Here is a 10884-nt window from a genome sequence, read left to right as displayed (position 1 = left end):
TGGATATAGGCAGGTATACGTATAGGCCTTCCTATTTTCAATAGCACGGCACTTATGGTTGTTCTTCAACTCTTCAGCCAAAGTTCCACTATCATCAAGGCTATGAATATTATCACTTTCAAGTTTTGTTTTTTTTTCTTTTTAAGTGGGGAAAATCATTGACATCACCCGCCCTGCTGCTCCTGATTTTCCAGCTTTAGCGCCGGTAACCCAGTGGGCAGTCCGCAGCTCCGGGGTCAATCCACGTTACTGGAGTCTTAAATTACTATTTTTAGTATTGAATGAAACTATTGACTTAAATAGGTATTTAGTTGTTTTACTTTTCATAAGGAGTAAATGTAAAGCTTTTGTTTTAATTACAGTTTAATGCTAAATTAAAAACAATTTAGTAGATATAAAAAAATAATAACTTTTCATCCTTGTCCGTAAAAAACAAGCTTAAAAACTGAGCCTAAATCTCAGGATATTAATTAATCTATGCCACTAAACTGATATTGCAAACAATATTGTCGTGGGTCGTGAAGGAATACATACTGGGTAAAGACTTAGGTACTTAATACAGACTACTGTAATATTTTTCGTCTCTGCCTACACCTTTGAAAATTAAAAAAGAGTGATGTTTAGTTCGTAATACTTAGTCGTAATATAATTTTCATAGAAAATTAATTATTATGTTATCGGCTTACAAACGTAACTCTCTGACGATGGAACTCGACTAGTTTCAAGCGATGCTAGAGGCTCATATTCATGAGCAGCATTCTGCTACTGTAGCACCGCAAAAATCGCCGATAATAATTAATTTAGTATGTCTCACGAAAGTTGTAATAAAATTTCATACCATAGCAAAAAGTTTGAGATACAATTACATAACTAGGTATTTTATTAATATTATACCTAACTACAAATTCCTTACTATTAAGATAACATAACATCACGCTTTTTGTTCCACGAAGGGATAGGGTGCGGTGCCTACATTAACTGCAGTAAAAACTTTTTACAAGTTCCATGTAATGTGAGCCGAGCTTATACGTTGAGCACAATTGATTTTTCCTATATTCAAAAGACTCCATAATACGAAATGAAAATTAAACCGAAGACTATTTGACCACGCACACAACAAACACAATGACGGCAACTAGGTAATAAATATTAAAATTTAAAAAATAAATATTGCAATGTATGACAAACTACATGTCGTAGGCGCGTAGCAATCTCGTAGCAAAAACTCGTAGCATCATTTGAACATAATAATTTGAAATATAACGTAATGCCTACTTAAGGTATACATATTTAAATTTATACAGCTTGTCTTTCTCGTTGATTGAAAAGTCGTAAATTCAATTCCCGGGTCGGACAAAATGATAAGGTTTTTCGGTAAGTAAAAGCACGGAGTCTGAAAGAATAGGGATATAACGCCTATCTATTAGAGGATACAATATTGAGATCCTATTGTGTATTTACATAATTGTGTTAACGTATGGTTTATTCTTCCAGATAAGGTAAGTAGAGGTGCACACTGCATGCTAGTTTTCGCTAAATATCCTATGTAAGTAAATTACTATAATGTACCGTCTGTAACAATAAACTCCCAAAAGACCGGTGAAGCAATTGTAACTCCTCTGCTATTCGAACACCCATGGGCAGCGCCGATTGCTTACCATCATGTGATCACCCGTTTGCTCGTTTGCCAGCTTGTTTCATAAAATATTATATACTACCTTTAGTATAAGATAAACATTTTGAGATTCTTTTTGTAAAAATGTTACAGGATAATTAAAGATCATAAAATCGCAATATTATGAACTGAGTACCTACCCGTAGATTTAAATCTAATTAGTATTTCAAATAAAAATATTTAATGAATATTTTTTTATTATTATCTTGCCCCTGTAGTATATGCGTTTAAACGCGTATTTTTTATATCCAAACCTGAAACGACAATTTGTGGATCACATAAAGAAATGTTCCGTGCTAGAAATTAATTGAACCTGCGGCTCATTGCGCAGCATCTTGTCGCCCAGCCCCTGCTCTATCCATAGAGATTAAACCGCATTTTGACTGCACGGTTGGCGCGGTGGTTAGGTAACTGGCTGCCGTGCAACATGCCGCGGGTTCGATTCCTGTACGAAATAACTCTTTATGTGATCCACAAATAGTTATTCCAGGTCTGGGTGTCACTTTTTCGTTTTCGGGTTGAATGTTTTGCCATAAGATGTTTAAAGAAATCGAAAAATGCCCAGTCATACTTTGTTCGACATGAATCGAAACCGAGACCTCTTGTTGTGGCCACTCGACTACATACTATATTAAGCACACAACATTTTTAAACAATTAATTCACATATTTAATTTAACATTCGAAGCGCTGTAAGTTTCGATTATAACGCCATCTACCGACCGTTTTGCAAATTTTGGCCAACGCGGCGTAACAACAAATCGTAGCACACTCCGGGGTAACTAATGACTTAACACAGATGGAGCTATTGCAAGACACTCATCAACTCGAAACTGTAACATTTAGGCGTCCTACATTTAGGTACCATAACCTAGCGTAGGGCTTTATGCACCTTCAAGACTTTAAAAAATAAGATTTGATCGATTGACAGACCTTACGATTCTAAAACTAATAATAAGTATTAATTATGATTATAAATAATAACAATTGATATAAAATATAATTCAATAACAACTACGAGTTTTGCTACGAGAGTGCTTCGCACCTACGACGACACTTTGTTTGTTTTTTTGATGTTTTTTTTGTGTACCTATGAACTTGTCGTTCAGTAATGTAGGAGTAATATTGTCGTTATTTAGATAGTATTAGGTAGAAATATTCTATGCAACTATCGTTACTGTCACTAATTTAAAAACACCCCGATCATGTATCAATACCAATACCTACAAGCAACTAATCATATTAAGACACAATAATACCTACGAATCTAGAGTAATATTGTCGTTATTTAGATAGTATTAGGTAGAAATATTCTATGCAACTATCGTTACTGTCACTAATTTAAAAAAACCCCGATCATGTATCAATACCAATACAAGCAACTAATCATATTAAGACACAATAATACCTACGAATCTAATGAGACGCCATTAAAAAATACCACGAGTTTTTACAATTCATTTAAGCATTACCTGGCAGTAAACCTCCTCATAAAGTAATTACAAAATAAGTAGGTTCATTAGGCCATCGATACCAAGAAAGGGAAAAAAATGTTATGATAACTGCTTAGGTAAGATTAGACTACTTAGGTCTTAGATCAATATCCATTTTGGACAGTTTCAGTTTCATTATGTACTTACTAATTAAATTTAAATTAAAACAAGTTAGTGACTCGTAATACAGAAAATTATAACATAATATATTCACCTAGTTCTAGATACCTACCTACCCATAGTATTCTGTGCCCAGGTGTTTATGGAATGCCTTACTGCTATTATTCATGTAGGAGTTTTATAAGTGTGTATTGCTCAGTACAGTATCCCTAATCCCATTTATTATATATTATGATAGCTAAGCTATTGTATTAAAAAGCAACAAAATAATTAATTAAATACCACGCTACTAAGAATTCGATTTCCATGAAACACTTTTTATTTTATGGCAATGAATAAACTCTGTCTATGACTCTATTCGTTTTTTTTTCTAGCATTTGTGTATGACAACATTTGCAGTATTGCCAGATTGGTGAAAATTTCCCCAAATTTGGGGCAGATGACGGAAGAAATGACAAATGAAAAAAAATATTTATTGAAACTTGTGAATGCTGATTAGTATTTTATTATTTTCTTTACTTTTTGTACCAATTAAATAAAACTTAGTCAACATCCTTATTGGAAATTTATTTAATACAAATTAAGTGAAAAGAGTATAGGGAGGCCCTTGCCCTGCATTGGAACGACCATGGCTGAAAAAAAGTATTACACAAAACATTTAAAAATATTTGTACGTAACACATAGATAGAATTAACAACAACACATTAATTTTAGAGTTAAAACTATGCGACAGATAAGTGACGTAACACACACAACAAAATGAAGAAAATAATATAACCTAACAACATAACCTTTCACCATAATAAACATTGTATAATTGGTATCTCTTAACTGACGCCGTTGCTAAGTAAACATTACTTAATTTTTTTTAACGAATAAATAAAAGCATAATTGGAATTTCATAATTTGGGGAGAATACATTACTATAATTTGGCAACATTGAGTGATCAGGGAGAGTTCTTACTATTTATTTAGTCTATGGAGCTCAGTATTCTACTGATTGTTTACGGTGTCGAATGTGTCACTAGCTGTAGTACTCGTTCGCGTGGGGTTTAATTTATTTGGAAATTATATTCCATCCATCGAATAAACAAGTGTGGTGTGTAGTATAAAACATTTCTTATATTGTGGATTTAAGAAAAACTAAACATGTCAGCAGATAATATTGAAAAATTGTACCAAAATTATGGTATATTAGCCGACGCCAAAGATGACATCTCTAAGGTAACCTAATTTTTCAAACCATGATCATGATAATATTGTTTAATCTAAAACATTTGTGTAATTGAATGTATTTAATAAAACAATTTTGTTTCTCCCTTTAGCATGAAAAGGAATACTTGGAAATATTGGCGGCAGTGAAGGGGTCGGATAAAGAAAAACGTTTGGCGTCACAGTTCATTGCGAAATTTTTCAACAGCTTTCCTAATCTCGCAGATCAAGCAATAGAAGCTCAATTCGACTTGTGTGAGGACGATGATGTTGCTGTAAGTATGAAGTTTAATCCCTACATGTTATTCCAGATTAGTATAAAATGCATGTGTACTCATGTCATCGCTCATTTCAGATCCGGAAACAAGCTATCAAGGACTTACCTACGTTGTGTAAAGACCACAAGGAGCATACGCAAAGAATTGCTGATATCCTAGCTCAACTATTACAGTCTGAAGATACTACAGAGATCAATGTAGTGACTAGCTCATTACTTACTATTCTGAAGATAGACCCAAAAGGTGCACTTACGGGAATGTTCTCTCAAATACACCAGAACACAGAAAGTGAAGTGACTAATGAGGTTGTAAGGGAAAGATGTATTAAATTCTTGGCATCTAAAGTGAAACAACTCGGACGTGAAGTGATTACGAAGGAAGCTGAAGACCTGATTGTCGCTGAATGCAAGAAACTTTTGGAGGTGAGTCATTGAAACCTGTTTGATTGATAACCTTCTTTTCAAGGTTATTTTGTTGAAGTTATTAATTAATACATTAATATTGTTACTATTTCTTAGTATGTTATATTGATTATTTACTCACCTGCCAAAAGGAAGGTTATGTTTTTATTAGTTCTAATTGGGAACATATGGCTGCTACATTGACAGTAACTCTTCCCAGTTGACTGACCCATTGAAATTGTATGATATAACAGTTAGGCTCCACAACAGAAAAACTATATGTGCCTGTAGTATACTGGAATGTAGATTTATATGAGACGCAGTGTGTTTTCTATTGTATCTCATATACCCACAGACCAGAGGTACTTGTCACTGTAATCTGTAATCTAAATCAACTAAACCTTATGTTACAGATTATAGATCTGAAACTCATTAAAATCACAATCTTGTTGTGCATGTAAAATCACATCCTTGTCTAATCAATTAACTATTACATAAAAAAATGTAATGACATCATCATCATTAGCCTTTAAGTGCCCATTGCTAAGCAAAGCCTTGCCTTACACATAACTTGTAAACATTTAATTTAAACTTTTTGCATTGTTTCAGTTGCAGGATGTTGTAGCTGAAGAATTTGAGCATATTATGGAGTTGTTGACATGGTCAAAGTTAGGGAAGACTCCTGCTGGGAAAAAGGAGCTGGTACAGATTGTTGCTGCTCTTGCATTCACTCCTGATGACTGGCATCCAGAGGATCCCGAGTATGTGGAACGAGTTATCCAGTGCACACAACATGCTCTGCCATTGTTCTCGGTAAGATTTTTCCCTTTTTAATTATTACCACACCTGGCATCTGCTAATGTCTATTTTAACATGTGTATGTAAATATGGTTAATAGTGACGAAATTCGTTTATTATGTTAAATATGTTTAGTTAGCTGAAATATAATTTCTCATCTCTTATTTGATTGAATAATAAAAACTTCTACTCTTTTTTTTCAGGCATTAGTGGATTCCACTCAGTTTGTCAACATTTTCTGTGATTATATATTGCAAGGGTGGGACAATATTACCACACCAGAAGGCACAGACCCGAAATTGGAACTCTTGAAGATATTTGCTGAGATCACAGAACATTGTGGTGAACTTGAAAATCCATCAAAGAAGATTGATGCAGTTTATGAATTGCTAATGGTAAGTTGAAATAATAACTTAAAATACAGACATCATTTTATTGCTGTTGAATTGGTTGGTTAACTTATTTCTTCCTCTTTTTACAGAAATACTTGCCCGAAGCACCAATTGAAAGTGAAGTGACTGAAGGTGAAAAATCAGAAGAGAAGCCAGAAGATGCAAAGAATGCACCACTATTACAATTTTCTCATGTTGAGTGTGCATTATTTGCTCTACACTCCTTATGCCGTAAGGCTCCGGAGGCACTAACTACAGATGCTGCCAAAATTAAAGCTTTGCGCTTGCGCCTGCAATACACAGCGCGACTCACTCAAGGATACATAAAGAAATTGAAAGAAGTTACACAGGTATGTATTGACAGTTAAATTACTTCTCTTGTAATATTGTATAATAGGCCTGTCTCCTTTGAGGATGACAATTTTAGTATAATAATGATCATTTTATTCGTTAATCTACTTAAGATTTAGTCGTTTTATATTATTTCACAGTTCTTAACCAAATATTTTCTTTTTCAGGGCCAAAAAGGTGAAGATGCCAACTCGGAAGAAAACAAACTGAAAATAGCAGCGTTGAAGACTACTTCTAACATCAACACACTCATACGAGATCTATTCCGTACTCCGCCCAGCTTCAAGAGCAAAGTTCAACTGTCATTCCATACCAAGAAAGTTGATAAAGAGGTACTTACTTTCATTCATTTACATAATATTTAAATTGTGTTGCAGTGTTGTATGTGTAATTTGTAATTTTATAGTGAATTTTTAATTAACAATGTATTTAATTTTTCCAGGAGAAACAGACTGCTGACTCAGAGAATACAAAACAATCGCCAGGACAAAAACGACACCGTCCAATTACCTTTGACAATGACAATGAAAAAGAATCACCTGAGAAGAGATCACGTAGTGGAGACAGAAATATTAAAATGTACACCCCACCTTCTGGAAAATACAGCTCAAGGTTGAACAATAACGGAAGATTCTCTGGGAATAATTCTGGCGGAAGGGGAGGCCGAGGGGGTTATGGTAGACGCGACTTCAGAAACAATGGAGCACCTTTCCGAAGGCGAAACAACTATTAAATTTCGCAACATCGGAAGAATGCATACATAATGACAAAGATTTTAAGAAGTTCAATTGATATAGTCACTATTATTACTCGCTCCATTCTAGTAGAAAACTTGACAATCCAAATCTCCGAATTGTTGCAATAGGAGAAGGAAATCCAACAGTTTTCTCTTGCAACATATTAGAATAGGAATTTGTGTAGGCATGGGGTAGCAGTGGAGTTATTCTATGCAGAAATTTTGTTGTGATTGTTTAGGTTGAGTTCCACCGATTTTATTCCATTGCGTGTCCAAATTGTGGGAAGCACATTTTCATAGTTCGATAACAACAAATTTTCTTTTGTTGACATCCTTATTTAGTTTAGCTGCATGAAGTGGAAGAGCGACGTCGAAAGGTTTTGTTTATTTTTAAAAAGGAGCCACCAATTTTTATTTTTAATCTAGCAGCAATGGCGGATTGTATTTGGGTTTCAGTAGTCACCTCCATAATTTCCTGTAGTTGAGCAGCATTGTAAGTAATAAATTCTAATTGTTATAATACCTAATTTAGCAGTCGTGTCTTATAACAGCAACTGATTAGTATTAAATGAATCATCACTTCACTTGGTAAGTATTAGAATTAATGTAGAGATAATTGTCATTGACGAGATCCCGGAGACTCCACCTGGATTATTTAATTCTGACGTCGTGTTGGGCGCCGTAATTCTGTAAGTATCTACTATTTATTAAGATAATTTTTGTCTTATAGCCGGGAAGGTGCAGAAGTAGAAGCAAGTTTCTACCACATTCTTCGATTTTACTCCAGATTTTTGTTGCATCTTCTTTATGAGGAATAAGAAGAATTTATGAAGGTTTTGATTGCAGAATACTTATGGAATTTTCTACGAGAATAAAACATTTTAATACAATTACTATTTTATTTTATTTACTTCAGGTTACCACATCTAATTAATCGACTAATAAATATCTAACACCTGTTATTTTAAAAGTAACTTCAGCAAACCTGTGCCTACAGAGTTACAGACTCATACTAAAACGAACTGATATCTTCAATGTTCAATAACACAAGTTTAGTCCATGAAACCAAAGCCAAAATTGATATTCAGTTAAAATTGCAGGTTGGCATTTCTTAATGTATTTGTAACCTAGATTCAATTGATCTATGCTAACATCAGTATCCACTATTCTGTTTTTTAGGGAAGGGAGGGCCACTATGTCAATCGTGCAGCCGCACAACCATGCAGTCGTACAATACCCTAACAGAACAACTACCTATTTTACTGGATCACACTGGGAATTTTTCCTTGTTGGAATCGAACCTGCGCAGCAGCCGATGCTTATTTTCTCAACCATTTCGCCCATGCCTAATTGAAGTCATGTTTTTAATGGTGGTTCAGGAAAAAGAATATTTAATATTCTAACATAGATGTGCAGAAGGGATACTTTCGATCAATAGTGGCGTAATTACAGACTAGCAAGTCAGCAAAACCATGGGTCCCCAATTGAAAGGGGTACAGTTAAAAGGTTATCATCTGAAATTCTCTCTTTTTTAAATTGGGAAGGGAGGGCCACTAGCTCTGATTACGCCAAAGAGTATAAGTATAGGGGAAAATTACACTACTGATTATAACGCAACTATAACCTAACTCAAAATACTTAGTTTAGAATGGATGTAGGTGAACAGATCTTATTAAGTATGGAAGTCATTGGGGGACTTTAATGTTCAGCGGCGGATGTCTTGTGGCTGATATGATGATGATACAAGTGAGAGATAGAACTGATATAATAAAACAACAATGTGATACTTCTTCATAGTTTTTTTATTAATATGACAATATACTAAAACTTACGGGCTAATTAATACCATAAAAGTAAGAAAGTAACTCAATATCTTATCTCATGTTGTCAACAACATTACACATGATGCGATCAAGTTCATAACACGGATCTTGATTGGACACATCATTAGTACTGCAGTCCATTTGTTCCAGAATTTCTACAGGCACCTTAAAGTTAGCTTCAATTTCATTCTGATCGGGTAAACTCTGCAGCGCATTTTGCAATATATCTTGTACTTTGTCTAAATGTTTCTTGAACCTGAAATTGAATTAAGTTGAAATTTAGTAATTTATTTTAAAAACTGAAAGAAGAAAGTTGGGTTGATTAGTAATTTTTTTTTTATATTTAATGGGTCGACGTTAGGCCGCTATCTCACCTGATGGTAAGTGATGATGCGGCCTATGATGGACCATGTCTGCCCATAAAAATGTTAAAATGGAATCTATTTAAATTAGTTAAGCTATCTTTAATTAAACTACAACATACATATTATAAATTAACTACCTAATTACTATCATAACAAATAAAGAGCAAAGATAACTTCGACATGCCATTCTTCACATAATATCACAAAAAGTTAATGATGTTATTATCTTCAACCATAAGTTAACAATTCTGGTGATTGAAACACAAAATTTTGTTTCAATAAATTAAGCTGTGACACTGTTCTCAACTAATTGAATAAAAATAAGGATGATAATAAGATACCATGATGCTTAATAAAGCGGCATAATAAAGATTTGTTAAATAAAAGTTAAAGTTTTTTGAAGAAACACCTGACCCATCTTATTTACTCATTAATGAATATGAAGAGGATATTATTTACCTTGTGGCAGTTTCAACTCGTTGGCGTTTCTGTAATTCCATCATCACTCTCAATGTTTCACGAGCTTGGTGCGGCCTAAACTCATTTAACAAGTGGTGAATGTGTATGAACAACAAACTCAGATCTTCAACCTTTTCAGCTCTTTTGGGAGAGTCCGGACAATGAACCAACAAATCTAGTAAATCTAGAAAATTTACAAGCAAAGAATGGTTTAACTTCTTTAATTCTCTTCTTCTTTCAAAGTGCATAGGATATAATCGTCGGAATCCCTGAAACCATATAAGAGTAAAAATTACTTTTTAAGTTGCTTATAATATTTATAACGATAAATGCATACAAAAAAATTGTTACCTGGCTTTCCAATGACCTGATTATGGTGTCATCCGCGTTAAAAGTGTGTCCAAACATTGAATACGAGTCATGAATAGGCCGAGGTGGCAGTGGTGCTCTATTTCTTCGAACATTCTCATCTGTGTAAAAGTTTATATATTGCATAGGAGGCAATGGTAAGGAACTAACTTGTGCTGTCTCGGACGACATATTGCACTTTGATATTACACAAGACGAATGAGAAACGATGTATAATATCTCGTAATTTCAAGATGCGCTTCAGTAGTTGATTTAATACGTGCAAACGCGTGGAGACAAATATTTATCAAAATTCGAGAGAAAAATCCACGATCGTAAATGAAGGTAAACGAACGAGTGCCAATTTTGACGTTTTTTGACTTGACTTTAGTGTCAATACCAAAGCCAAACAAAACAATAATGAAACCATAGA

At 34.0% G+C, this 10884-nt stretch overlaps 2 protein-coding genes across 2 annotated transcripts; one reads left to right on the top strand and one right to left on the bottom strand.

Moving 5' to 3' along the window:
* Positions 1–4273: 4273 nt before the first annotated feature.
* On the top strand, positions 4274–8349 carry LOC118263414 (apoptosis inhibitor 5). The gene is made up of 8 exons (XM_035575399.2): positions 4274–4512; positions 4614–4775; positions 4856–5200; positions 5789–5992; positions 6181–6372; positions 6459–6719; positions 6888–7052; positions 7163–8349. Exons 1-8 carry the CDS (start codon positions 4438–4440, stop codon positions 7451–7453), a joined length of 1695 nt encoding a protein of 564 aa, XP_035431292.1. The 5' UTR covers positions 4274–4437; the 3' UTR covers positions 7454–8349.
* An 888-nt stretch (positions 8350–9237) lies between these two features.
* LOC118263425 (mediator of RNA polymerase II transcription subunit 7) lies at positions 9238–10835 on the bottom strand. Its single transcript, XM_035575414.2, has 3 exons — positions 10455–10835; positions 10104–10372; positions 9238–9535 (listed from the first exon to the last, which is right to left on the bottom strand). The coding sequence occupies exons 1-3, from the start codon at positions 10641–10643 to the stop codon at positions 9331–9333; spliced, it is 663 nt and encodes a 220-aa protein (XP_035431307.1). The 5' UTR covers positions 10644–10835; the 3' UTR covers positions 9238–9330.
* Positions 10836–10884: the final 49 nt, after the last annotated feature.

Source organism: Spodoptera frugiperda, chromosome 27 (assembly GCF_023101765.2).
Source record: "Spodoptera frugiperda isolate SF20-4 chromosome 27, AGI-APGP_CSIRO_Sfru_2.0, whole genome shotgun sequence".
In the NCBI taxonomy this organism is placed as follows: domain Eukaryota; kingdom Metazoa; phylum Arthropoda; class Insecta; order Lepidoptera; family Noctuidae; genus Spodoptera; species Spodoptera frugiperda.
The sequence above is the reverse complement of the archived record's forward strand: the minus strand, read 5'-3'. Positions and strand labels throughout refer to the sequence as shown.